General features: G+C 44.4%; 1 protein-coding gene across 5 annotated transcripts in view; it reads left to right on the top strand.

The window, feature by feature from the left end:
* The window catches only part of LOC143989385 (E3 SUMO-protein ligase ZNF451-like), a 155,591-nt gene that overhangs the window by 6,962 nt on the left and 120,695 nt on the right, over positions 1 to 27,934 (top strand). For all 5 annotated transcript variants that reach the window (XM_077489503.1, XM_077489505.1, XM_077489502.1 and 2 more), the window contains exons 3-8: positions 5,003 to 5,077; positions 6,196 to 6,312; positions 8,198 to 8,309; positions 10,589 to 10,739; positions 12,296 to 12,422; positions 25,263 to 25,416. In XM_077489503.1, the coding sequence (XP_077345629.1) occupies positions 5,003 to 5,077; positions 6,196 to 6,312; positions 8,198 to 8,309; positions 10,589 to 10,739; positions 12,296 to 12,422; positions 25,263 to 25,416 (736 nt within the window). The remainder of the gene's footprint in view (positions 1 to 5,002; positions 5,078 to 6,195; positions 6,313 to 8,197; positions 8,310 to 10,588; positions 10,740 to 12,295; positions 12,423 to 25,262; positions 25,417 to 27,934) is intronic.

Raw genomic sequence — 27,934 nt, 5'->3', positions numbered from 1 at the left:
GAACTAGCAGACCAACTAGTGCACGCCCGTGAGTACGTCTGTGACGCAGCACTGGATACTCTCCCTCTGTTATCCAGGGCTTCAGTGTCAGCTGTGGTGCTGAGGCACCTGATTTGGCTAAAATGCTGGTCTGCTGATCAGGCATCCAAGAAAGCCCTGACGGATCTTCCTTTTCTTGGTGACCGGCTCTTTGGAGCCTCGTTAGATGACATTATTAAAAATGCCACTGGTGGTAAGAGTACCCTACTCTCACAGGCCAGGAAAGCTTAGGAGCCACGCCGCAGGCAAGGGCCCTCTTTTTCTGCTCACAAGCGGCTTTTTCGTCCGCCTGGTGCTTCCACAAAACATCCCCAGCCCGACAGGACGCCCACGGACGGTCAAAAACGTCCCTGGAACCGCAAGCCTGCGAACAAAAGTGCTACTGCATGAAGGTTTGTCCCCACCCATGTCTCGGGTGGGGTGTCGCCTTCGGGAGTTTGCAACCCGGTGGTCCTCCCGGTTATCCGACCAATAAGTCTGTGATTGAATTTCCACAGGCTACAAGATAGAGTTCCTCTCTTGGCCGCCAAACGGATTCTTCCCCTCCAGCATACCTGTATCCCCGGTTCGCCGGGAGGCCCTGTTGGGGGCTGTAACGGACTTTCTGAATCGAGGGGTGATTGTACCTGTTCCAGAGCCGGAACGCTTCCAGGTATTCTACTCAAATCCGTTTGTGGTTCCTAAGAAGGAAGGGGTATGTCCAATATTGGACTTGAAAGCCCTCAATCGCTTTGTAAAAGTGCAGAGGTTCAGGTTGGAATCAGTTCACTCAGTAGTCGCTGCACTCCATCAAGGGTACTCCCTGGCGTCCTTGGAAATCCAGGATGCGTACCTGCACATACCCATATGCCTTTGGCATCAAAAGTTTCTGCGTTTTGCAGTCGGGGAAGCCCATTACCAATTTGTGGCTCTTCCTTTTGGTCTGGCATCAGCCCCCCGAGTTTTTACCAAGGTATTGGCTCCAGTATTGGCGTTGCTGAGACAACGTGGGATCGTGATCGTGGGCTACCTGGACGATCGCCTCCTGAGAGCATCTTCCGCCTCAGAATTAGAAGAGGATATGGCGATCACCATGCAGACCCTGCAAGAATTTGGGTGGCTGTTGAACCTAAAGAAGTCAGTGATTGTCCCGACCCAGCGTCTGGAGTACCTAGGTTTACTGTTGGACTCCAGGGAAGCGAGAGGTTTTCTCCCTTCGGACAAATTGCAGACTCTCAGGTCCGCGGTGAAACTGCTGATGAACCGCAAGTGGTCGTCCCTCCGGTTTTGCATGCGAGTATTGGGACTCATGGTAGCCTCCTTCGAGGCAGTACCTTACGCCCAGTTCCACACCAGAGTACTGCAGAAGGAGATCTTGTTAAAATGGGACAAGTCTCAGTTGTCCCTGTATCAACAGATCCAGGTGAGCCAACCAGTCAGGGACTCTCTGGTGGTTGAGGTCCCCGGTGATTCAGTCCGGAAAACCGTTCCTTCCTCTGAAGTGGACGGTGGTCACTACGGACGCCAGTTTATTCGGCTGGGGTGGAGTGATGGGGGTTCAGTTAACTCAGGGCCTCTGGTCGACGGTAGAATCCGAGTTGCCGATTAAATCTGCTCAAATTGAGAGCGATCAGGCTGTGTCTCCACCCGTGGTCGGTGAGTCTTCGAGGGCGTCCAGTCAAGATTCAGTCGGACAACGCCACGGCGGTGGCATACATAAATCCCCAGAGGGCAACAAGAAGCTCAGCCGCTGCTCGGAAGGTTGCTCGCATACTTCGGTGGGCAGAGCGACACGTTCTGGCCCTTTTGGCCATTTACATCCCAGGAGTGGAAAACTGGCAGGCGGACTATCTGAGTCGACAGATGCTGGAAGTCGTACCTGGAAGGCTTATATCTCCATGTGTGAGGAGAATGGTTGGCATGCTTTTCCATAGCAAGGATCCTGCTGTTTTTTTTCAGTGAGGAGTAGACCAGAGATTGTCATTGAGCACCATCAAGGGGCAGATCTCAGCCCTGGCTGTCTTCTTTTCAATGACCCCTGGCATCACACTCCTTTAGTGGGTACCTTCGTTCAGGGGGTACGACATGTAGTCCCACCGTTACCCCCATGGGATTTGAACCTGGTGTTGTCGGCGCTTCAAAAACCTCTGTTTGAAAATATCAGGGAGATTCCCCTGTTGACTCTTTCCCAGAAAGTGGTCTTTCTAGTAACCATTACCTCGGCCAGGAGGGTTTCGGAATTGGTGGCCTCATCTTGCAAGTCGCCCTATCTGGTCATCCACAGGGATAAGGTGGTGTTGTGTCCTCAACCATCTTTTCTACCGAAGGTGGTCTCAGATTTTTATATCAATGAGGACATTGTATTACCATTGTTCTAAGCCGAAGCACCCCAAAGAGGTGGCCCTTCACGCTCTCGACATGGTTAGGGCTCTGAAGGTGTATTTGTCTTCCACGGCTCCCTTTCGGAAGTCAGACTCACTGTTTGTTTCAGTGGCTGGTCCAAAGAAGGGTTTTAGCGGTCTCGTCGGCCACCATTTCCAGGTGGATCAGACAGATTGTAGTACAAGCCTACGCCTTGAAGGGGCAGGTGCCCCCCTTTCCGGTCACGGCCCACTGTACAAGGGCAATCGGAATGTCTTGGGCCTTCCGACACCAATCGTTGGTCGCTCAGGCGGCGACCTGGTAGTCTGTCCATACGTTTTACCAAGTTCTACAAGGTAGATGTCAGTGCATCGGCTGATGCCTGTTTTGGCCGCAAAGTTTTGCAGTCGGCCGTGTAGTTGCAATTGAATATGCAAGCTTCGTTTTTCCTGGTTTAAAAACGCAGTACTGTTGTGTTTATGCACTGTTGCGTTACTTCCGCAATGTTGCGGTCTTGGGGATCGCTCCTGTTGAGGATACCCGGTTATATCGTTGTGTTTTTCCCCACACTGCTGTTTTTTTGTGGGTTTAGTTTCACTAGTTCCCACTTGCCATGGTGGATGAAGTTTTTACGCCATTTTTCCCACCCCTCGTTTGGCACTGCTTGGGGACGTCCCGTTTTGTTAGAGAGGAGCGATGTCGGTTGGTGAATATAAGATAAAAATAGGATTTTTTTTGTACTCACTGTAAAATACTTTTCTCTGTAATTCACCGACCGACACAGCACCCACCCCTCCTTTTTCTCTTTACCCTATACTGCTTGTTGACGTACTGAGTCTGCTAGAGCAGGCTGTGGGGGTTGTAGCCTAGGGACCGCCCCCTGGGTGAAACTGAAAGTTCTGAAGTGTTGTGTTACAACTTTGCCTAGTAATCTCCAGTGATATGGCTGACAACCCATTTTGTTACAGAGAGGAGCTGTGTCGTTCGGTGTTTTACAGAGAAAAGGATTTTACAGTGAGTACAAAAAAATCCTATTTCTCTCTTATATTCACCGACCGACACAGCTCCTCTCTAACAAAATGGGACGCCCCCAAGCAGTGCCAAACGAAGGGTGGGAAAAACTAAAAAATGTTTAAAAGAAATGTTTTATTTATAAAGCTAAAAAAAAATGTTGTTAAACAACTGATTAGGTATTAACATAATGTGACCACAATGAAGTTTAATCATTTTCTTGATGATATATCAACCAATGTATTTTTATTATACTAATATGTTTATTCTATGTAATATAGATGAAACCTGTGGTATATGCAAAACCTTGACGAAGCAATCATGCGAAACATGTTGGTTCTGCTCATCAACGCATCAGATTACGATTGTCATGTATTGTCTCATGGTCCATCAAATACGCTATTAATATTTAATTTTTATATGTTTTTGATACTATTAATAAATGTATATCTTTTTTTAAAAAAATTGGTGTCTTATGTGCCTACCCTATCAATAGACCTTGTCTCAATTAAAATCCCATTATTCTTTAAAGAGACTTGTCGCTTTTCTCCCCCCTCTCTGTTGTATTGTAAGTGTTTATTTAAAGCATAAGTTCACCGTTTGGGGAAAAAAATAACTGCACATATTTTTGTAGGGAAATTATTGTGCATTTATTATATTTCAGGGATGCAATCTCAGGCTTTTGCAAACATGCCCTGCAGCTTTCAGCCCTTACCTCCCGAAAGGGGCTGACTGTTTATAAGCTGTAAATAATCAACGCGAGTGCTCATCAGCAACCTTGCAGTTCATGGAGGACTAACTACAAGCCACCAGCCACAAAGTTCTCTCACTCACAGATTGCTTTGAATAAAAGATGAGGCCATGTGGGCAGAGTGCGTTTCAAAATTCAACAGCGGGCGTGGTGAGAAGATCCTCTGCCTTCTCTCATGGGGCTGGGGGGGGGTGGCAGGTCTGGAGCATGTTACGCTTTACACCTGAATTATGGGTATAATGTGCTCTAAAAGGTGAACTTTGCTTTTAATCCCTGACTGCACATGTATTAAAGGAGCGCCTCAGTGCTAAAATGCCATCGCATTTTGGCAGTGGTATTGTGTGCTTGTGCTATAATGAAGTATTGGTACGAGGAGTTGATTTACTGGCAGATACTGCTGTGTCACCAACTTCTACTTCAGCTACTGAGAGCACCACTTGGTTGTAAATTTTTCACATGGCTCCTAATACAAAGCACAATGCTGCCAGCTTCTCTGCATCTCCCCTGATCGTGGTTACCCTCAGCACTGTAAGGACTACTGTAAATCCTCCCCCTTAGCTGGGCACTTTCGGCCCCCACCCCAGTCTAAGCATGTCACTGTCCAGCTAGCTCGCCATGCTCCACAAGTCTCCCCTCTGATCCCAACAACATGCACAATACATTCTGTCCTGATGATCAGCAATGCTCTACGAACTCTAATGCCCATTTAGCAACTAGCACACTTTTGTGCTAGTGCAGAAAAAAACACTATGCAGCTCTATAATATGCAAACATCACCCATGTTCTATTTTTTTTTTTTTTTTTTAAGTATTCTTTCTTTGTCTAAGCTTATCTAACAGTGATCCTTATTTTGCTACGCAGGAAGGGCCTTCAAGACCTGTCCTGGAATGTATTGACCTGGTTAGTGATGATGAGTCACAGACTTTGTCCCTGCATGTAAGTTTGTTTTAATAAAGTCTATATCAATATGCTTACTGGGCTACTTGTTATAAAGCAAATTGATCCCAGGGGCAGATACTACTCCAGAGAAAATGCTTCTCGGACCACCTTTTTTCCCTTGTTATCAATAGTGCTCTTCTTACTTCAAAATCCTGATGCAAGCACAGTGCAGTGCACATTTGTAAAGTGCTGTGTAAAAGTCTTTTTTGAGAAAAAAGCAGCTAATACAATGTTTTTATCCCCTAGTACTGGCTTTAATCTAATTTTAATCGCTTGAATTGATATTTTGAAATGTTGTGTGGGTAATTGGTAACTTAGTGTTACAGTGAGTACAGCTGCACGATTAATCGCAAAGAATCAAAATAGCGATTCTACTCCCTTCCCGAACTCAAAAAAAAAAATAATTGCCCCAATTCTATGTAACATGTTCAGAGTACTCTGCTCACTTCTGACAGCTGACAAAAAATAAATAAAAAAATATATAAAAATCCAGGCAGCCTGCCATGTTTTATCTCAACATTGATAAGGAGAAACATTGTATCATTCCGTACACAACAAAGGAATGATCTTCATCTGTAGCAGAGGGCAATTTTAACCACTTTAAAGGTTAAATCTTTTTTCTGACATTTGTTGCTTGCAAGTTAAAATCATTTTTTGCTACAAAATTACTTGAAACCCCCAAATATATTTTTTAGCAGAGACTCTAGAGAATAACATAGTGGTTGTTGCAATATTTTATGTCGTACTGTATTAGCGCAGCAGTCATTCAAACGCAATTTTTTTTGGGGGGGGGGGGGGAGAAGACACTTTAATGAATTTAAAGAAATAATAATAATAAACAGTAAAGTTAGCCCAATTTTTTGTGTAATGTGAAAGATGATGTTGCGCTTCGAAAATCGTGAGATAATTGTGATCTTTATTCTGAGCAAAAAAAAAAATTGTGATTCTCATTTTAGCCAGAATCGTGCAGCTCTAACAGTGAGCTGTATTTTCTCTGTTTTTTTATTTATTTTTTCTCTTTTGTAATAAAATAAACCATTTAAATTTTGAAATGATTTTTTCTTGTTTTCTTACTTTGGGGGATTTATTTTTATTTAATTTTTTTACTTTTTTAGAGAGAAGATCGTCATGTTGACCATCCGATGGAAAGAGTGACTGCAACCCTTGATCGTCTAGCACGCCATGTTGAGGTGCAAAAACGGAAGCAAGCAGAAAAAAGCAAAGAATTTCAGGTGAGTTCGAGAAATAGAAGCAAGCCAAAAAAATGTAATTAGGCATGTCTAAATTGAAACAGATAAAATGCAAATGAAGTTAAGCGTATTTCCAGGATGGAAAGTGATCCTCTAAATACAGTTCAATTGCTATAAAAGCCCACACGATCATTCACACTAGGCGTTTAGCTGTGGGCAGGTGTGCACTATCAAGCCTCTGCCGGCAGCCTGTCAAACTCAGAGGCTGACAGCTGCTGTAGCTGGGTGCAGCTGGACAGTGAACCTAGTAGTATTTATGTTTGGGGCAACATGTGCTTAGGGACAAATGCTCATAATGCAAGCAATCCGCATTTTAGAAGTTCATCCCTGGGGACATAGGGGGAGATTTTACTAAAACTGGAGCACTCAGAATCTGGTGCAGTTGTGCATGGTAGTCAACTAGCTTCTAACTTCTGCTTGTTCCATTAAGCTTTGACAATAAAGCTTAGAAGCTGATTGGTTTTCTATATACCATATTTTGCACGCTCTAGTTTTACACTATGTTCACGCCTATGCGTTTTTGCATGCCATGTTTGCGCAGGCACTGCAGCCCATTCAAATGAATGGGCTGTTGTGCCTGTGTTTCTCCCCAAAAAATAAAATAAAAGTGCATGCACCTTTTTAAGAAAAAATGCAGCCGCAAGAAAACCACATGGTCTTTTTGACCATGTAATTTCCCTGCGGTTCAGGCACACACACCGATTTTAGAAGGGGGGGTTGCCATACAGAATGCATGGCAGCCCTGTGCATTTCCACAGATCAGTGTGTTTTCCTTGCCGGTTGTTGCGAGTATGGGAATCCCTGTGATTCCTGCAGCCACATGCAGAAGAGTGAACCTAGCCTTCATAAATCTCTTTACCCCCCCACTACTAAAGTACCGCCAGGTGCACCATCCAGCCACAGCAGCTGTCGGCCTCTCATTGTTTGACAGGCTGTCAGCCGCCCTTACTGAACAGTGCACCTTTGCCTTCCTTCATAAGACACACAGATCGCTGCTCAGCCCCACCAGCCCCCTCCCTCCTTATTGGCCACAGTAAGAGTGGTGACACACACACGCTTGAAGGGGATCATCTTTATGGGGAGGCACTTGACAAATATATAAAGATGTCACAGGAGAATATGTTTTTACTTCCACAGTGGAAAATCCCAAACCCCCCCCCCCTAGGAGCCTCTATTTCTTCAAAACGCAGAATGCCTAATTACTCTGCACAGGCTTCAACTTCCACACCTAAGTATTCCTTTCGGCATAAGACTTGGGCTGGCAACCCACCAAGTCTTCCCAAAAGCCTCCTTCCAAAAGGCAGGAGCAGCCTCACTCTTAGGCCCCTTTCACACGGGACGGATCTGTAATGATCTGCTTGCTCCTCCGGATTTTCCTCCGACTGCAGAATCGGACAATTTCGGAGACGGACACCCGCTATCCCATAGGAATGCATGTATGTCCGTATTTCATCCGCAAACGAATGGATGAAATTTGGACATACGGTCCGCATGTGTGAAAGGGGCCTTAAGAGCGGAGGGACATCTTTTACAGCTTGCTTCTCCCTGGGTCACAGAAAACCCAGACTGTGACCCGGAGGTCGAAGCTCTATTCCCCTCAACAATTTTCTCAAGGACCGTCAAATTTGCAGAATGTCCTCAACCATCTCTTGTTGAAGGGAGTAGTTGTGCCATTACTCCCACAAGACAGGTTAGTGGTGCTGTCTTTTGGACTATCCTCTGCTTAGAGTACTCACCAAGGGCCTAGTGGATTTAAACTGCAATGACTCCAACTTTTATTTGTATATATGTGTGTATATATATATATATATATATATATGTATGTATGTGTTATTATATATTTTTATTTTTTTTCATGATTATGCAGGCCAAGTTAAACTCCCAGCGTGCACATGGGTTGCAAGAGTTGGCACTTAACAAGGATCGCCCTGGTGCAAGTGCTGCAAAAATTTGTGTAAACCAGTGGCTGAAAATGCCGGGTGAGTAATTATTACATTTAGTTAAGCTATATCCAATTAAATATATATCGATCTGTGAATGAACACTATTGTCAGAAACCTAGAAGTCTGATGGATGTGTTTATATAACAATCTCATTCTTGCAGCAATGTCTTTTCACTCACTCTCCTTTTTCCTTCAGAGTAGTGTTTGCAGGTCCACTTCCATAACCTCCACCCCCTTCACAGTAGTTTACTGAATCCCCTTTAACACACCTCCTTAATTCACAACAGTGTCCTCAACCACCCCCCTGCCCATTAGGGTTTACTTCCACTTTAACCTAGATTTCTCTTAGCCCTTTTATCTACCAGTGGTGTTTATTGCGCCAATGTCAGTGTCTGCTGTGGTCCCCTTCGGCACTAGCACTGGAACCACTGAGGTCTGGTGCTAATCCAGAAGATGAAACAATCGGCTCCCTGACTTCCCATCATTCTACTTGCCTTTCCATAGGGGTGATGTGTAGGTGTTTACATTGGAAGGGATGTGATGGCACAGCACTTCTGTTACAGCTCTGTGCCTCCTTTTCATACAGCGGAGGATCGCCTCTCTATGAAGAGGAGGCACAAAAAAGGGGGAAAAAAAACTGAGAAAAATTACACAAAATGCAATAAAAAAGTTACTATTCTCAAATAAAACCAAAGAAATATATTTATCCAGATTTGCTACCAAATTAAAGTTGTTTCTGTCCTGAAATGCAATTTTAGAATAGGTCAGAATAGACTGCAATACCTAAAAGATAAAATATGCGTCAACGAGATCGCCAAAATAAAGGTTTGTGTTAGACCATGTTTCATGTTACACCAACTTATAGGGTGTAACATGAAACATCGTCCCATACATCATACCCAAACCCTCCTTGTCTAAATTGCAGGGTGCATCTTTATGCAGAATTTGGGGATCTGTTGAACTTGGCATAATCTAGCTGTGGGACTTCACTTTGTTGGGGCCATCTTTCTCCCCACACTGTGTAGTTAAAGTGCTTGTAAACCCTTATATATACCCAGTGAAGTGACTGGCCTCAGGTGATGCACAGAGATGATACATATGTTGTATCTGTCTATCTTCAGTCTTTTCTTACCTACATCTGTTTTTAAAGTGTTGAATTATAAAGCTTGTCTGAGTTCAGAAAACAGGCAGAAAGCTTGAGTTATACTCAGAGCTGATTGGAAGGAAAGGACCCTCCTTCACACAGGAACAGAGATGAAGCTGTCAATCTGCTGGAGATCTCTCCTCTGTCACTTTTTTTTTTTTTCTCTTGGTGTCAGGAAAACCTGCCAGAAGTGATTCATGCTGATAGCAATGTAACAAAGCAGCAGACAGAAATGATACTTGGTGCTCTTAATTGAGACACACTATAGGCTATAAGCACATACTATAGAATGATATGCTTTGTTCATATTTCATGTCTGAGGTTTAAGCTGCACTTTGTAGCATGTCTGTACCTCCCAATGGACCTGAGGCAGGGGGGTCATTGTTAGAACCTGCACATGATTGCATCCAAGATGCACTGATTGCTCGTGCAATATGCACTGCAGGTTTCGTTGCAAAAATTATTAAATGTGCAGTGATTGTTAAATCAATGTTGCTGCACTAAGCCTTTGATGTCAAAATTAGATGATTTCCTAAACCGAAAGTCCAGAATGATTTGTCTGTGACAGCCCTCCTTTAGGGTAAGGCCTCATTCACATGAGCATACATAATTCTACATCTGTACAAGGGCTGTTTTTGCCCACTTGGGGATGCACAGGTGCTCTATGCATCCTCGTGCAGGCAGCTCATTGATGTCTATTGGGACACAGCAGCTGCATGAACGCAGCCGCTGCTCCCAATTTGACAACGGTGCAGTTGTTTGTCACCAAATGTAGACTGTTCCCTTTTGGGGAGATTTCCCCTTGCCTCGTGTCCTGGCAACAGAGCAGTAAATGAGTATTATGGCTGTTCCCAGGGATAATTCCATCTTTTGAGATCGGGTATTTTCTTCCTCCTCATGTTCTAGTAGCCACTTCCAAATGTTGGATTTACCTTCGCATTCTCTCCCAATGACAAAATGGGAGAATGAATCTTCCCCAACAGGACAGAAGAATTTAAACCTAATGTAGGTCTTAGTCCTTCCACTACTCCCTCATCCACAAAACCTTTTAAATCTCCTTTGGTTGGATTCCCTCTTCAGGATCATTGGGAGTTGGAGGAGCAATATTATGTGCGTCCACAATTTTCACTTATTCCTTCACTGATCTGTGTGATAAGTGTTCTTTTTCCAGGTCTCAAGCCAGGTAACGTGAGCTCTAGCCGCAGAACTTTCTCCCAGCCAAAGGAATTCGGCCCCTTAAACACAGAACCAATCACTTGTCCTGTGATGCATTGTAACAGAAAATTTGACAATCGGCAACTGCTGTTTGGTCATCTAAAAAGGTAGGTTTAATCAATAATTTTTTTGGGCCAAAATATCTATTGTATATGATAGGGTTGCACCGATAACACTTTTTAAAGACCGAGTACAAGTACCGATACGCTTTTTTTAATTTTTTTTTATTTTTTTTTATTTTTTTTTATCACTGATTACTGATACTTTTTTCTGTCAGAAAATTTTGTAAATAAGTACTTTTTTCTCCTTCACTGATGTGTGCTAATGAGGCTGCACTAATGGGTCACTGATGAGGAGGCACTAATATCCAGCACTGATAGGATTAGGTGGCACGGATGAGGCAGCAATGAAGGGCATTGATGGGGTGGCAGTGGCACTGATGAGGAGGCCCTAATATGCAGCAGCGCTGATGAGCACCGATAGGTGGCACTTATGGGCGCTGGTAGGTGGCACTGATTTGCAGCACTGATAGGTGGCACTTATGGGCAATGATAGGTGGAACTGTTTGGTAGGCATGATAAAATTTACAATATGTGATGACTGACGGTGAGTATACAAGAGCCCATCTTGATACACCCTGCACTTGGCCTCAGTAAGCCTAGTCAGAATGCAGCAGCGGACATCTTGTTACACCCAGCCCATATAGTTAGTGAACTGTATGCACTGGGTGTAACAAGATGTCCGCTGCCACCTTGTGATTGCAGGCTACTGAGGCCGAGTTCAGGGTGTACCAAGGTGGTCATAGCCCACACCCCTGCCCACAGGCTTACCTTCCTCTGCACTGCCAGGACCCACGCTCCGCCTTCTCCCGCCCCTCCCCCCATCCACTGACTTACGGGAATGCAAGGTATCGGGGGAAGCATCAGAAGCATTTGCCCGAGTACAAGTACTTGGGCAAATACTCTGTATCGATACCAATACTAGTATCGGTGCAACCCTAGTATATGATTGTTATTTTAATCAAAATCACATCCAGGGCATACCATAGACAGGCTTCACTTTTCTTCATGTCTAACGTAGTTTGACAGCTTTGTTTATCATTTGGTCTGTGTCATTACTCAAGCCCAGTACATCCAATAGGTCAGTGAGCCCGATCTCTTGCAGTACTAGCTTTTAGTTCTTGTATCTGCAGTCGTCTTATGTAACATGGTAACGAACGTTTGGAATTTTTACACGATCACTGTTGGCTCACATTTTATATAATGATATACTGTATTCTCTGACTGTCATAGATAAGTGCAGATGTTTGAGTCTGTAAGTATATAGTGTATATACCTCCCACAGCAGTGTTGTAACAGGTCTAAATATTCTGTTAACTCACTGCAAATGAATGGTCTCCTCTGTTCTTTAAACCAGTAAAAATCTGGAGCTATCACTTCCTTTGCAGTTATATTGATTGTTTAAAGACTGCAAAAGGGGATGTTTTCCAACTGCGGATAGGTCATGGCGCCTGTATATCACCTGCTCAGTCATGATGTGGTTTGGAAAAAAAAAATAACTTCAGGAGGCAAATGTCTTTGTCCTAAGTAGATGAATTTGTATTTTTTGATACTCATTTCTGTTGCCCGTTACTGGTTTTATAGTTTTTATGTACCTTTTTTAGGTTTGATCACTCCCCTTGTGATCCAACGATTTCTCTTCGTGGAGTTTGTGATAGCTCATATGTTTGCCTTGTTTGTCAGGAACAATTTTTAACCACCAAAGAATACACCGTTCATTTGGCTACAAAGGTAAGAAAAAAAGAGAGATTACACAGTGGTAAAGGTGCACTTTATCTCCTTTTACGTTAATTCCACCAAGTATTTATTTTCTTTTACAGGGAGCCTGTGACCCTGCAGCATATATCCTGTATTTTGGCAATGCAGAATGGGGGGTGGGGGTATAAGTGAATTGTGGATGCTTTTAGTATGCTTTAGTTGGGCTTTAAAGTGACTTTGGATGGATCTTGCGTCCCATACCCCTGAGCTATTGGGATTTGCAAAAATCTGATTAAAGTGGTTGTAAAGGCTGAAGGTTTTTTATCTTAATGTATTCTATGCATTAGGATAAAAAGCCTTCTGTATGCAGCAGCCCCCCCTAATACTTACCTGAGCCCCATCTCAATCCAGCGATGACGCTCCAGAGACTCGGCTGTCTAGGACTCTCCCTCCTCATTGGCTGAGACAGCAGCGAAGCGCCATTTACTCCTGTTGCTGGCAATCAAAGTCGGTGTGCCAATGAGGAGAAAGAGGGGGCAGGGCAGGGTTGTGGCTCAGTGTCTGAATGGACACAGGGAGTTGCAACTTGGGTGCCCCCATAGCAAGCTGCTTGCTGTGGGGCCACTCAACAGGAGGGAGGGTCCATGAGTGTCCCGAAGTGGGACCCAAGAAGATCTGGGCTGTTCTGTGCAAAACCATTACACAGGGCAGGTAAGTGTAACATGTTTGTTATTTTAACAAAAAAAAAAAAAAGTATCACTTTAACAAGTCTGAGGTAGGGTGCTGCAGTTCCTAGGGTCTTTTTCTTCCTGAAACCATTGCTCTCACAGTAGGGTCTAGGGACCCAAAGTATATACTTATGCTGAGCAACATTTTTAAGATGAATGAGAGACCCCGTCACCAAACCATTTATTTCAACAACACTCTTATAGGAATATGTTAATTTAATGTATTTTAGGCATGTTATTTAAGCATTTATGGAAGAAAGATTGCTGCAAGTTGCCATTTAATATACATTTATTTATTTTTACTTGCAGTTTTTTCTCTTTAGAGAACGTTATCCCTTGTCTAACAAGCAGAGCCTATATTTCACTAAGCTCAAATTGGTGTATATAGTTATCTTCACATTTTTTTTTTTTTTGTTAAATACAAGGTTAGTTGGCACGTACTGTGTGTATCTACTGTATATTTATTGGCACTGTTGTCACTTGAGTCAGACCTGTGTAAGTGCCAGTTACTCCCTCTCATTTAGGGCTCATTTGGACCCTGTTTACACTGGCATTAAATCAGGAGTTTGGGGTGTGCTCTCCTCAAACGCCTAGTAAAGCAGTTTTCAATTTATAATATGGACAGCAAACAAATCGTTTGCGTTGCGCCACATTGCTGCGCTTAATGAATGAAACTTAATGTGGCGTTTGGAAGGAGTTGAAGCATCTCGACTCCTTCCATTCAAGTCTATTGTAACGTACCATAAACGCACTGACATGTGTTTTCAGCGGGTTTGCAATGCATTTGCAGCATGTTAGATCTTGTTTGCAACAGCCAAGAGAAAACCAGGGCATCTGGGGTGTCCTTAATGCATGTCAAATGTGCATAGGGAGTTTGGGGAGCAATTTTTTACCTTTCCTTTTAACGTGAGTTTAACGTAACACAAGATCAACAAACTACTTGCATTAAGGCTATAGGCGTGTTTGCTACGCTTTGGTATTTTGAGCAAGTGTGAACAAGACCTAAAGCTTCAACATTTTTTTTTTTTATGTGTTTATGATGCGTCCACAATGCTTTTTTGTGTTTTTGATTTTCTGTTTTTGTTTTAAAGAGGCTCAGTAGAATCCCAGCTCAGTAGTATCCCAACTCAGTATGGGCTCATTTACACTTGCTTCAAATTTAACACACATTAAAGCTCCTATTGCTTCAACATGCTCTTTTGATGTGTTTTTGATGCTACTGTGATGCTTTAAGCTTGGCAAATTCCCTGGGTGTGTGCTTTTTGGTTTTCTAATTTTTCAAAAGGTGGGACCGCTATAGCAAGAGGCAAGCAGGGACTGTAGAGCTAGGATTGAGTGGCGGAGGATCAGCAGAGCTGTGGGACCAAAGCAGGAGAAACTAGCAAATGTCACATGTAGATATGGAAGGCCTGAAACAAAAACAAAAAAATGGGGGAAAAAACGGGCTTACGACATGTAACTCAAACTATATAAAATAAAGACCAATTGTGCAATCATGCAACACTGTACATAAATTACATTTATACAGTAAAACCTTAGATTGAGAATAGTTTGGTTTAAAGCCCCGTACACACTATCAGATTGTCTGCTGAGTTTTTACTTCAGATTTACCAAAACCATGTAGTAGAAGGGCCTGCCTGATTGCATACACATTGAAACTCCTAAAGAGGAAGTAAACCCTGATGGGTTTACTTCCTCTTTTTTTCCCTGCAAAGGTAAAGCATAATGGACTACTATGCATCGCATAGTAGCTCATTATGTGTCACTTACCTGACACAGGAGCCAGCGAAGTCGCCGCTGATCCCTGTAGTCCGCCGCGTCCATCTTGCTGGTGGCGTCTCGCAGCTCCGACCAATGACAGCGGCGAAGCCGCGATGACGTCACTCCCGCGCATGCGCACGGGAGTCGCGCCTCGCAGCTCCGCCGCTGTCATACGGCGAGGCCGCGATGACGTCACTCCCGCGCATGCGCACGGCAGTCGACAAATTTGGCAAATCCATTCTTGGACTTGCCGCATTTAGTGCGCATGCGCGCCGCTGTCTACGGCGCATGCGCCGTAGACAGCGGTGCCCATTTTCGGGCAAATATCTCCTAAACCATATAGGTTTAGGAGATATTACTTGGACCTACAGGTAAGCCTTAATCTAGGCTTACCTGTAGGTCAAAGTTGTTTGGAAGGGTTTACTTCCATTTAAGGTTTGACCTCATATTATATGGTTTTGGTAAATCTGAAGGAAAAACTCAGCAGACAATCTGATAGTGTGTACGGGGCTTTAGAGTGTTTTGCAAGACTAACCTTCTTCTTTTATAAAAAATAAATAAATAAATTTGACTTTATAAACAAGCGATGTCAATTAGCGTCATGTCGCAACTGAGTATAAAAGAGGAGAGGCTTCTCTAAGTGTAGCAATATGGTTACATTTCATGAAGGTATATTTGGCATCTCACATGATTGATGATTAAAACAGGCATTTCTAAGTATGCATCCCCAGGGTAAAGCCGTCATTTAATGTTGTACCTTCATTAAATGTAACCATATTGCTACTATTAGAGGTTCCTCTTTTCTCTTTTGTATCCTGTAGCTCCTGCTGGATTTTGCTTCTAATCCCCTTTTGGAGGCCGAAATTTGTGGATGGACATTTTATGGTTACACGACCTATTACATGGCTATAATCTTTTTATATGGACTATAAATCTGAAGGATTTATAAATAAATGTTTGTAAAACTAATCATCTGATTTTCCATTATTTCTTATGGTGACATTTGCTTTGCTATATGAGTGCTTTGGATTACAAGCATGTGTTCAGAACAAACTATGCTCGCAATCCAAGATTTTACTGTACAGTTTTTTTCACACCAATGGACCTTTCTTCTGGTAGTATTTGATCACCACTGGGATTTTTTATTTTTTTTTAATCCAGTACAGTACAGCCAGGGATTGGCTAGCAATTTGGCTGGATGTGCACTGTGCATACCCAATGAGAGACTTCACCTGTCCAAATGAGAGTGAGTGTGATTATATATTTACTGTGATTTTTTTATTTTATTTTTGTAATGTTTGTTTTTTTTTTTTTTTTTTTAAAGTCCTAAATTATTGCAAGTCCTCGTAACTGAAGACGAGCAAATCCTAGAATACAATTCAAGTAACCTTGTACTTAATGTATTTCTCAATCAGTTTGCATGTGGGCCCCATCTTGTACCTCTTAGAGTTGTTGGAATACAGTAGACTAGGGAATCCGCAGAGCTGGGGATTACTACTGAGCCAGAGATCTGCTAAACATGGCTAATGAGTTGGGAGTACTACTGAGCCCAGGTTCTACTGAGCTGCTTTAAAACACATAGAAACTCAACACGCACACAGGGCATATGCCAAGCTTAAAAAAATAAAACTAAAAAAAACCCCACAGAAGCATGAAAAAATATCAAAAAAGCATGTTGAAGTAGTAGGCACTTTGATGTGTGTTAAAGTCAAAGCAAGTGTAAATGAGAGCTGTGTGAAGTTGGCACCCCATGTTTGTAAAACCTGAATAAAAATATACCATTCGTTTGTGCCGCGTTTGTGCTGATTTGTGCCGCAAAAATTAGCGTTTGTGCCGGTTCGGTTTCTGAGATATTAAACATTCAATTTAATGCAAGCCCCGCCCACTTTGCACCCCACGTTGCTGAATTTGAAAAACAGACGTGCCATTCGTTTGTGCCGCAAAAATAAACGTTTGTGCCGCTTTGGTTGCGGAGATATTGTGCGTTATAGTTGCTGAAACCCCGCCCACTTTGCACCCCACATTACCGAATTTGAAAAACAAATGTGCCATTCGTTTGTGCCGCGTTTGTGCTGGTTTGTGCCACAAAAATGTTTGTGCCGCTTTGGTTGCGGAGATATTGTGCGTTATAGTTGCTGAAACCCTGCCCACTTTGCATCCCACGTTACCGAATTTGAAAAACAAACGCGCCATTCGTTTGTGCTGCAAAAATAAACGTTTGTGCCGCTTTGGTTGCGGAGATATTGTGCGTTATAGTTGCTGAAACCCCGCCCACTTTTCACCCCACATTACCGAATTTGAAAAACAAATGCGCCATTCTTTTGTACCACGTTTGTCCTGGTTTGTGCTGCAAAAATAAACGTTTGTGCTGCTTTGGTTGCTGAGATATTGTGCGTTTATAGTTGCTGAAACCCCGTCCACTTTCCACCCCACGTTGCTGAATCTTAAAAACAAACACACCATTTGCTACTGCCGGGTTTTTGCTGGTATAGTTGCAGAGATATTGAGCAGTATATATTTCCAAACCACAACAACTTAGCACCTCGTTATTAAATCATACATACAACTAGATTTATTTGTTAATGGTTTGTGCAGATTTGGTGGATATTATACATGTTTTACTTCATATGCATAGTTTTGCCACTCCCACAGGGATCCCCCCCCTTTCCGATTCTCTAGTGCTGAATGGAAGAACAGACAGGGAGGGGGCGGGCACAGATGGCTCTGGCTCTAGTGAGCCAGAGCAGTTGTCAATCAGGCGGCAGGGTGGATCTCGACAGTATTGTAAGGATCTGTACCGGCTGCAGCATTGATCTGCACTGGCAGGATATAGTGGGCAATGGCCCGCCACATGCACATGAGTTTTTTTTAATTTTTTGTCACAGGAGAACATACTATATGTCACCTTGTGAACAAAAAGAGAACTAAGGCCAAAAAAGGTTGGGCCATAGTTCTCTTTTAACATAAGTTTAAACCAGACGTTAACCAAGAAAAACAGCACTCCAGCAGGAGAGAGAGGTTCGGAGTGGCCATCTACAACTTTCAAGCAAAAAAAAATGAAGAACTAAGCTTGCAGGTGGGAGATACAGTGCAGATATTTTATTTGTTCCTCCAAGTGAATGCTCTGTACCACCCTTCATATGTCTCAAAGTAGGGGATATTTCCAGCTGCACATATTCATCAGAAAGAAGTGCAGATGACGAAGGGGCGGAGTTACTACATGGCGCCAAGCAGCAGCGTGATGCTGTGAGCTCCTAGGCATTCCCCCCGAGCGAATATGCTAAGTGAGCCTGAATTTCCGTGTTCAAGCTGATTTGTGCCCCCACCATGGTAGCTGCTTATCGGTCTGTTACGTGCTGCTATCCACCTGCTACCTACCCAGTTTCCGGATCTCAGCTGGTCGTCTGTCTCCCCACTGTCCCTGGTTGATCGACCCGCAGTGAGCCATCTACTGGGCGGCAGTGGAGTAGCATGGGTTGTCAGCACCCGGGTCAAGGCAAGTAATTTGCACCCCCTAACCTGTGGACTTTTAGCACTCCCCAAGTCCCTTCAAATACAATAGCAGTGACCTACCTGATTCCTATACTGACCACTACACTAACCTACTTGATTAATTCCTTTACTGACCATTACACACTACACTGACCACTGTACTATACTGTCCACTGTACTATACTGTCCACTGTACTATACTGTCCACTGTACTATACTGTCCACTGTACTATACTGTCCACTGTACTATACTGACCACTGTACTATACTGTCCACTGTACTATACTGTCCACTGTACTATACTGTCCACTGCACTATACTGTCCACTGCACTATACTGTCCACTGCACTATACTGTCCACTGCACTATACTGTCCACTGCACTATACTGTCCACTGCACTATACTGTCCACTGCACTATACTGTCCACTGCACTATACTGTCCACTGCACTATACTGTCCACTGCACTATACTGTCCACTGCACTATACTGTCCACTGCACTATACTGTCCACTGCACTACACTGTCCACTGCACTACACTGTTCACTACACTGTTCACTAGGGATGAGCTTCGTGTTCGAGTCGAACATTGGCTGTTCGTCCGTTCAGCGAATACCGAATGTTATGGGCTGTTCGCGCCAAATTCGCGTGGCGCTCACGGCCCACAATGCACTGCGCCACCGCAGTGCATTGCTGGCTCATGATTGGCCAAGCATGCACTGTGATCCCGCATGCTTGGCCAATCACAGCGCTGACAGCAAGGAGAGCCATGATTGGCCACAGGCAGGATGCCTATGGCCAATCATAGCTCAGGCTGTGTAGTACACGCCCCACACTATATAAGGCTGCCAGCGCGGCGGCCTTGTGTAGTGTATTGGCGTCTGTAGGAGTTAGTGGGTGTTCTGTGTACCTTCAACACAGTATACACCGTTTATTATCGGCCGATTTTGCGTTCTTGCTCTTCTGTAGTGGTTGTTGTCTGCGTGCCCTGACCGCAGTATACACCATTATATCCACCTATATAGCTAGCTATATTTCTCTTTTTTTTAATAGAGCTTGCAGTCAGTTGTAGGAGATGTGCGTGCTGTCTGCGTGCCCTGACCGCAGTATACACGGTTATATCCACCTATATAGCTAGCTATCTTGCTCTTTTTAAATAAAGCTTGCAGTCAGTTGTAGGAGATGTGCGTGCTGTCTGCGTGCTCTGAATGCAGTATACACCGTTATATCCACCTACATAGCTCTTCTCTAATTGAGCCATCTGCAGGAGTTAGTGAAAGTTGTGTGTGCCTCCAGCACAATATACACTACCCAATTGCTGGTTTACCCATCTCCCTTCAGGCCATTACCATGTCTGGAAGGCCAACAAGGAGAGGCAGACAGACACGAGCCGATAAAAGAGGGCAAGCAGGCTCTGTGTCTAGAGACAACAGTGCTGGTCGTGGACGCGGTGCATCGTCCTCATCAGCACGTGGCCATGGGACACGCTTGTCCTTCTTTTCGGCAGCTGGACATGTTGAGCCGCAACATGCCGAAGCCTTGGTAGAGTGGATGACCAAGCCCTCTTCAGCCTCCTCATCCTCTCTCACCCAGGCTCAGGGTACTAGCAAAGCAGCTGCCAACCCATTGTCTTCCCGCCTCTCAATGTCATCATCAGTGACTCCTTCCCTAGACCCACCACGTCCTCCTGAGGAGTCTCCTGAACTCTTTGAGCACAGTGTTGGGTACATGCTCCAGGAGTATGCCCAGTGTTTTGTAGGCTCTGATGATGATACTCAGCTAGAGGAAGGCAGTAGCGTGAGCGCAGAGAGAGGGGATGCTCAAGAAGGACAGCAATCTGGCAGTCATGTTCCACAAGCTGCAGCATACTGCCAGGTTTTCTCCAGCGATGAAGAGGGAGGGGATGATGAGGGCACTGACTCCACATGGGTGCCTGGGAGGAGGAGGAGGCAAATGTCCAACGAGGCAGGATGCCCTCCGGGGGCCAGCTTAGGGGCAGCACACCGACTGAATCACACCGCAGAGCTCCGCCTGTGCAGGGCGCTGCCTCTGCGCGTTATTCTAAAAGTTCTTTAGCGTGGGCCTTTTTTGAGACGAGTGCATCAGATCGCACTGCTGCTATTTGCAACATATGTCTCAAGCGTATCTCGCGTGGCCAAAACATCAGCCGCTTGGGCTCCACATGCTTGACCAGACATATGTTGACCTGCCATGCAGCTCATTGGCAAGCGTACCTCAAAGACCCACACCAAAGAACAAAGCGGACCTCTCCTTGCTCCTCATCAGCTGGGATCTCCAACCCCACTAGACCTTCAGTCCTCTCTGAAACCTGCTCTGAGAGGAATAAAGGTGTAGAATTAGGTGTGTCACAGCCAAGTGCTTCCGGGCACTCTGCTAGCAGTACACCCACGTCCGATTATAGCAGGCAAATGTCCCTGCCTCAGCTGCTGGACCGTCGAAAGAAGTTCACTCCCAGCCATCCACATGCCCAGCGGTTGAATGCTAGCTTGGCTAAATTGCTAGCACTTCAACTGCTGCCTTTTCAGTTGGTAGACTCTGCCCCCTTCCGTGAGTTTGTACAATGTGCGGTCCCTCAGTGGCAGGTCCCCAAACGCCACTTTTTATCACGGAAGGCGATTCCGGCTCTCTACCGGCATGTGGAAGGCAATGTCCTTGCCTCGCTGGACAGGGCGGTCAGCGGTAAGGTGCATATTACCGCTGACTCATGGTCCAGCAGGCATGGACAGGGACGTTACCTGTCTTTCACGGCCCATTGGGTCACTCTTCTGGCAGCTAGGAAGGATGCAGGACAAGGTGCAGTAGTGTTGGTGGTTGTTCCGCCACCACGCCTCCAAAATGCTACTACTGGTTGTGACACACCTCTCTCCTCCACCCCCTCCTCTTCTTCCTCCGTGGCCTCTTCCAGTGCTCTGTCCTCAGAACTAGCGGTGCTCCGTAGGCATTCCAGGGGCTACGCAAGTACACAGGCAATACGTTGCCATGCCGTGCTTGCGCTGGTTTGTTTGGGGGACAGGAGCCACACTGGGGCAGATGTTTTGTCAGCTCTGCAGGGGCAGGCCGAGAGGTGGTTGACGCCACGCCAGCTTAAGCCAGGAATGGTGGTTTGCGACAATGGCACCAACCTCCTCTCCGCCCTCCGACAGGGACAACTGACCCATGTGCCCTGTGTGGCTCACGTCCTTAACCTGGTGGTGCAGCGGTTCTTGGGCAGGTACCCCGGCTTACAGGATGTCCTGAAGCAGGCCAGGAAAGTCTGTGTGCATTTCCGCCGATCATTTAATGCCTGTGCTCGGCTGGCTGAGCTCCAAAAGGAGTTGAACCTGCCCAAGAACCGACTTATATGTGACATGCCCACCAGGTGGAACTCAACGTTGGCCATGCTGCAGCGGCTGCACACGCAGCAGAGGGCCATCAATGAGTACCTGTGCGACTATGGCACCAGGACAGGGTCAGGGGAGCTCGGTTTTTTCTCACCACGCCAGTGGGGCATGATCAGGGATGCATGCACTGTCCTGTCACCATTTGAGGAGGCCACAAGGATGGTGAGCAGTGACAGTGCATGCATCAGTGACACTGTACCTCTTGTCCACCTCTTGGAGCATACGCTGCGTGGAATAATGGACAGGGCACTTGAGGCAGAACAGAGGCAGGAAGAGGAGGACTTCCTTGCCTCTCAAGGCCCCCTTTATCCAGACAGTGTTCCTGCTGTGCCACCCATCACACAGGAAGAGGAGGAGGAGGAGGAGGATGATTATGTCAGCATGGAGGTGGAGGCTGGCACTCAGCATCAGCAGCAGCAGCAGTCTTGTAGGGATGATTTACAGTCCCAAGAAACCCGTGGACTTGTACGTGGCTGGGAGGAGGTAGCTGCGGATCATGTTGTCCTTAGTGACCCAGAGGACTCCGGACCGAATGCCTCAGCTAACCGACGCTGCATGGCCTCCCTGATCCTGAAAAGCCTGCGGAAGGATCCTCGTATTCTTCGGATCAAGGAGAGGGACCATTACTGGCTGGCCCTTTCCTTGATCCAAGGTACAAGGGTAAGGTTGCCGACCTTATCTTGCCGTCGCAGAGGGAGCAGAGGATGAGACATCTCCGGGAGGCCTTGCAGAAAGGTCTGTGCAACGCGTTCCCAGAGACTGGGAGGTTACAAACTCCTGGTCCTGGACAACGTGTTGCTGAGGCATCGGTCAGAAGGAGCGGTGGAGAAGGTGGCCGCCTGACCGATGCGTTCAGACAATTTTTTAGTCCGCAGCCCCAAGGTATGATCGGTTCCAGCACCCATCGCCAGCGTCTGATTTACATGGTGCAGGAATACCTAGGGGCAAGGTCAGACTTGGACACCTTTCCCACCGAAAATCCTCTAGCTTACTGGGTCTTGAGGATGGATCACTGGCCAGAGCTTACACAGTATGCAATTGAGCTACTGGCCTGTCCTGCATCCAGCGTTCTTTCGGAACGCACCTTCAGTGCTGCTGGTGGCTTTGTTACCGATCACAGGGTGCGCCTGTCCACCGACTCAGTTGATCGACTGACCTTCATCAAGATGAATCAGACTTGGATCACCCACAGCTACCAAGCACCTGAAGCTGATGTAACCGAATAATTTTTTTTTGAAATATCACATCCCTTCAAGACTACCTATGCTAATGCTGAGTGACTGTCCTGTTATGTTGATTGTCTATCCACTTCCTCCTCCACTGATATGTTGGAAGAACATTTTTGGTTCTGGGTCATGCCACCAGCCCAATTTTTCAGCCCCTGTTTAACAGGGGCGTTTAATTACAATTTTTGATGCAATGCTTTGCAGCAGGGCTCATTCCTGCACCACAACTAGAGTATATGGGAGAGGTTGCAGTGTCGTGGCACCAGTGCCTAAGGCCCAATTTTTCAGCCCATGTTTAACAGGGGCATGTAATTACAATTCTTGATATAATAGTTCACAGGAGGGCCTGTTCCTTTGCCCACCCAGAGTAACTGTGAGGACTTAGTGTTGTGGCACCAGCACCACAACCACCAAAGGTCAATTTTTCTACCACTGTTCAACAATGGCATGTAATTACAATTCTTGATATAATCATTCACAGCAGGGCGCTCCAGCGCCCACCAAGAGTCACTTTGAGGGCTTACAATGTTGTGACAACACCAACACCTTTTCCGCCATTTCTGCAGAGCATATAGGGCAGGCCCCTACTTTCAAACATCCAACTTACAAACATCTCCTACTTACAAACGGAAGGAGACAACAGGAAGTGAGATGAAAAAAGACGGACAGCAAAACAAATTATACAGGGGTGATAACCCTTCCCTATATTTTCCAAAAAGCTTAAAAATAGATTTTTTGAATGGAGCTACACTTTAAAAATGTACCAGTTGAAAATTACAAACCGATTCTACTTAACACAACAAACCTACACAGTCCCTGTCTTGTTTGCATCACCTGTATACTGCTGTTCTGAGTATATAGGGCCTGGTGTCCCCACGTCTTTCCTATTTTTAATATGGGTACGTGGTTCCCCTTAATATCCGTACAAGATCCAAAGGGGCTGGTAATGGGCAGGGAGGGCTACCCATGCCATTTTTCTCAATGATTTTCATCCATATTGCCGGAACCAGATATTGCATTAAAACCGCAAGCAGTTTTAAATGATGTTATTTCAGTTTAATGTCATTTTGTGCAGGGACTGTTCTAAACACGGGAAACACGTGGCACTTCACAGGCATACTACAGACACCCCCCCAGGCACGATATTTAAAGGAATATTTCACTTTTTTTTTCACTTTAATCGTCATTAAAATCGGTGCTCCCGCCAAAACGGCCTTTTTAAAAAACATTTTAGGCATTGACCCATGTCCCCTGGGGCAGGAGCCAGGTCCCCAAACCCTTTTTAGGACATTATCTTGCATATTAGCCATTAAAATTAGCACTTTTTATTTCAAACGTTTGAGTCCCATAGACTTCAATGGGGTTCTAACGTTCGTACAAATTTGCGGTCCTTTCGAAAGTTCTGATGCGAACCGAACTGGGGGGTGTTCGGCTCATCCCTAGTTTAAAGCATTTCTGTATGTTACTACAATGATTTTACATTCTGGCTACCCCTGAACAAAGGATGTATACAGTACATGTACATAGGGACATCAGTTATTAACACAACTAGTGTTGCCACCTGACCACTATATTAGGTTGATGTGCTAGTATTGCAAAAAAAATAGTTTGTATACACACAGCAAATACACGATCACCTATTCCAAATGTATTATTTTCACTGCAATTGAATACATTGCATAATTATTAATAATAAGTAAAATTAAAGATGTTAAAAATGTATTTACCCTGGATTCCCTGAGCTAGAATGAAACCATCAAGCAAAAAGTTGTTCGAGCTCCAATGCTGCCTTTTCCAGGGTACAGTATGAAGTGCAGTGCTCGGCACAGTGGGAGGAGCTTTACATTAAGGAAACCCAAGCTGAGTATAGGTTCTGTAAGTTCTGTATGTAAGATGTAGTAACAAGGTGTAAAGTCCGTGTGGTTTCACAACATATAACACACAATATCTCCGCAACCAAAGCGGCACAAACGTTTTATTTTGCAGCACAAACCAGCACAAACGCGGCACAAACGAATGTCGCGTTTGTTTTTCAAATTCAGCAACGTGGGGTGCAAAGTGGGCGGGGCTTGCATTAAATTGAATGTTTAATATCTCAGAAACTGAACCGGCACAAACGCTAATTTTTGCGGCACAAATCAGCACAAATGCAGCACAAACGAATGGTATATTTTTATTCAGGTTTTACAAACATGGGGTCCCAACTTCACACAGCTGTAAATGAGCCCTTATCCGTATTTACATTTTTGTTTTTTTTCTCTTAGGTAAAGTTGGCTGATGGTCATCAACAAGCTCTTCCTCCATTAGTTATCCAGTGTTTTGCTTGTCCTAGCTGTTTTCTACTTTTTAACCAAAGAGCTGAATGTCTGAAGCACATGTCAGCAAGCAGTCACTTTGCACGAAGCATCGCACTTAGTGGTATGTATGTTGACTATCATGTTTATTTGGAACAGTATCTTTTAGTTTTTTGTTTTATTTGCCACTTTTTCAGTATGTGGTTTACAGTTTTGTTGTACCGGCTGTATTTATTTAGACCTGAATAGTAGGGATTGAGTGGCACTGATCATATTGTGCTTAACAAATAAAATCTAAGGACAGGCTGTCATTTAAAAAAAGAGGGGGAGCAAATGCATATCTAAAATTGTCAGTACTTCATGAACCATAAACTTCTATACCTTTGTCTGTAAAGGCTAATTATCCAGGTCATGATATAGCAAGTAGTTGTTAGTCCTATTAAACTGGACTTGTTCTGTTATGGTGAAGACATTTCATAGTTCATCTATAGTCGCTACCTAATTTGCAATGAGTGTCAGGAAAATTCCCCAGGCATTTATATCCAGCCAGGTACACCTTTTTTTTTTTTTTTTATAAATCTTTATTTTTCAAATTTCTCAGACAATTTAAACAATATTTCTCAACATTGTCTCCAATATTGAGTCTCCTTTATTCCCTCCCCTCCCTCCCCACCCTCCCCCTCTCACTCGATCCTTCCATTATTACGGTTCCTTAACATTCAAGTAGCTTCAAGTAATTGTCAGATTTTTTAAACTGTATCCAATGCTTCCACTTATTTAGGTACCTCTCCTCTGTACTTTCTGACTTAGAAATCGTAGCTTCAATATTTCTTATGTTTTCCAGTCTCTCAACCCATTCCTTCATTGTGGGGGGGTCCAGACTTTTCCACTTCCGTGGAATCAAAGCTTTAGCGGCGTTCAACAAGCAAGGGATCAGGGACCATTCATACGCCTCCTCTCTATCTTCTGATCCATGGAATAGACACACCCATGGATCCCTCCTAATCCTTTCACCTGTTATGTTTAAACTTGCTTCTAATACTTTCACCCAATATCCTTGTATTTTGGGGCACTCCCACCATAAGTGAGCAAAAGACCCTACCGACAAGCATCCTCTCCAGCACCTAGAGGGGTTATCCTTACTTATCTTGTTACCTTGTTGTGGGGTTATATACCACCTAGACAGGAGTTTGTAGGACATCTCCCTTGTTTGTGAGTCTATTGCTACCGAGTATGTACGTTTCAATATTTTATTTCTTTGTTCATCATTACTTAAAGGGCCTAATTCCCTTTCCCATTTCCCCAAGTACTCAGGATATTTATTTCCCTTCTCATCTATCAAAATTTTGTATATTTTTGCTATCCTTTTTTCCAAACTATGCCGGTTTGTTAATAATTTTTCTAGGGGTCTCAACTTTTCCTTTCCCCTCAGTGGGCTTGGCAAGGACTGGGCAAAATGGAATAGTTGTGAAAATCTCCATTTATCTAGTGGCTTATGTCCCCATTTCCCAATAATTTCTTCATACGTGCATAATCTATCGCCTACCATAACTTCGTGCAATCTAATGCTATCTTTCATTGCCCACCTACTAAAATATATGTACTCCTCCTGCCCTGGTCTAAAAAAAGAATTATCAAACAGTGGAATTAGTGGTGAATTATATGTCCAACCATTTCTCTTATTTACTGTGTCCCAAACCCGTAGTGCATTTTTCGTCAGTGTACTTGTGTTTACTGCTAACTCTCTAGTTTTTGCTGGGATCCATATTAATTCTCCTATTTTCTTTGTGCTTAAATTAACTTCTAGTTCTGCCCAGTCCTTGCCTTCCCTATTATATATCCAGTCCGTAATACGGGATAGCATAATAGCCTCATAGTACTTTCTGAAATCGGGTAGGGCCAACCCCCCTCTCTCTTTATGTCTGGACAGGATGTGAGCTGCTACCCTCGCTGCCTTCCCCCTCCATATAAATCTTCTGATCATAGTTTTAAGTTTACTTAAGTACATAGGGGATAATAGAACCGGTATCATTTGGCAGGTGTATGTAAATATCGGTAAGATAAACATCTTTATAACGTTTATTCTTCCTATCCACGAAAGGGCTCTATATTGAATCCTACTCAGTTGTTGCTTAATTTTATTAAGGAGAGGGATATAATTGGCCTCGAACAAAGCCCCCATTTTTACCGTCAGTTTAATTCCAAGGTATCCTATCTCTTTCGAGCACCATCTAAACGGCAGCTTCTCCTGCAACGCCCTCTGTTCAGCTATTGATAAATTTAAATTTAGTATCTCGGATTTTGACATGTTCACTTTGAAATTTGAGAATTTCCCATATTTCATAAGTTCTTTCATAGCTCCCGGGATAGAAATCCTTGGGTTAGACGTATAAAGCAGGAGGTCGTCGGCGAAGCCTGCCGTCTTGTACTCCTTGCCCAGTACTTTTATTCCTTGGATGTCTTGATTTTTCCTAATGGCTGCCAGAAGAGGTTCTAGAACCATTATAAAAAGGAGCGGTGAGAGGGGACATCCCTGACGTGTCCCATTGAATAACTCAAGGGGAGGGGACAAGGAACCATTAATTCTTATTCTAGCTTTGGGATGGTCATATAGAGCTTCTATCCATCTTCTCATCCTTTCA

The sequence above is a fragment of the Lithobates pipiens genome, unplaced genomic scaffold, assembly GCF_037356315.1.
Source record: "Lithobates pipiens isolate NorthernLeopardFrog02 unplaced genomic scaffold, aLitPip1_a1.2 Scaffold_18, whole genome shotgun sequence".
Lineage (NCBI taxonomy): Eukaryota > Metazoa > Chordata > Amphibia > Anura > Ranidae > Lithobates > Lithobates pipiens.
This window is presented reverse-complemented; position numbering and strand designations above follow the sequence as displayed.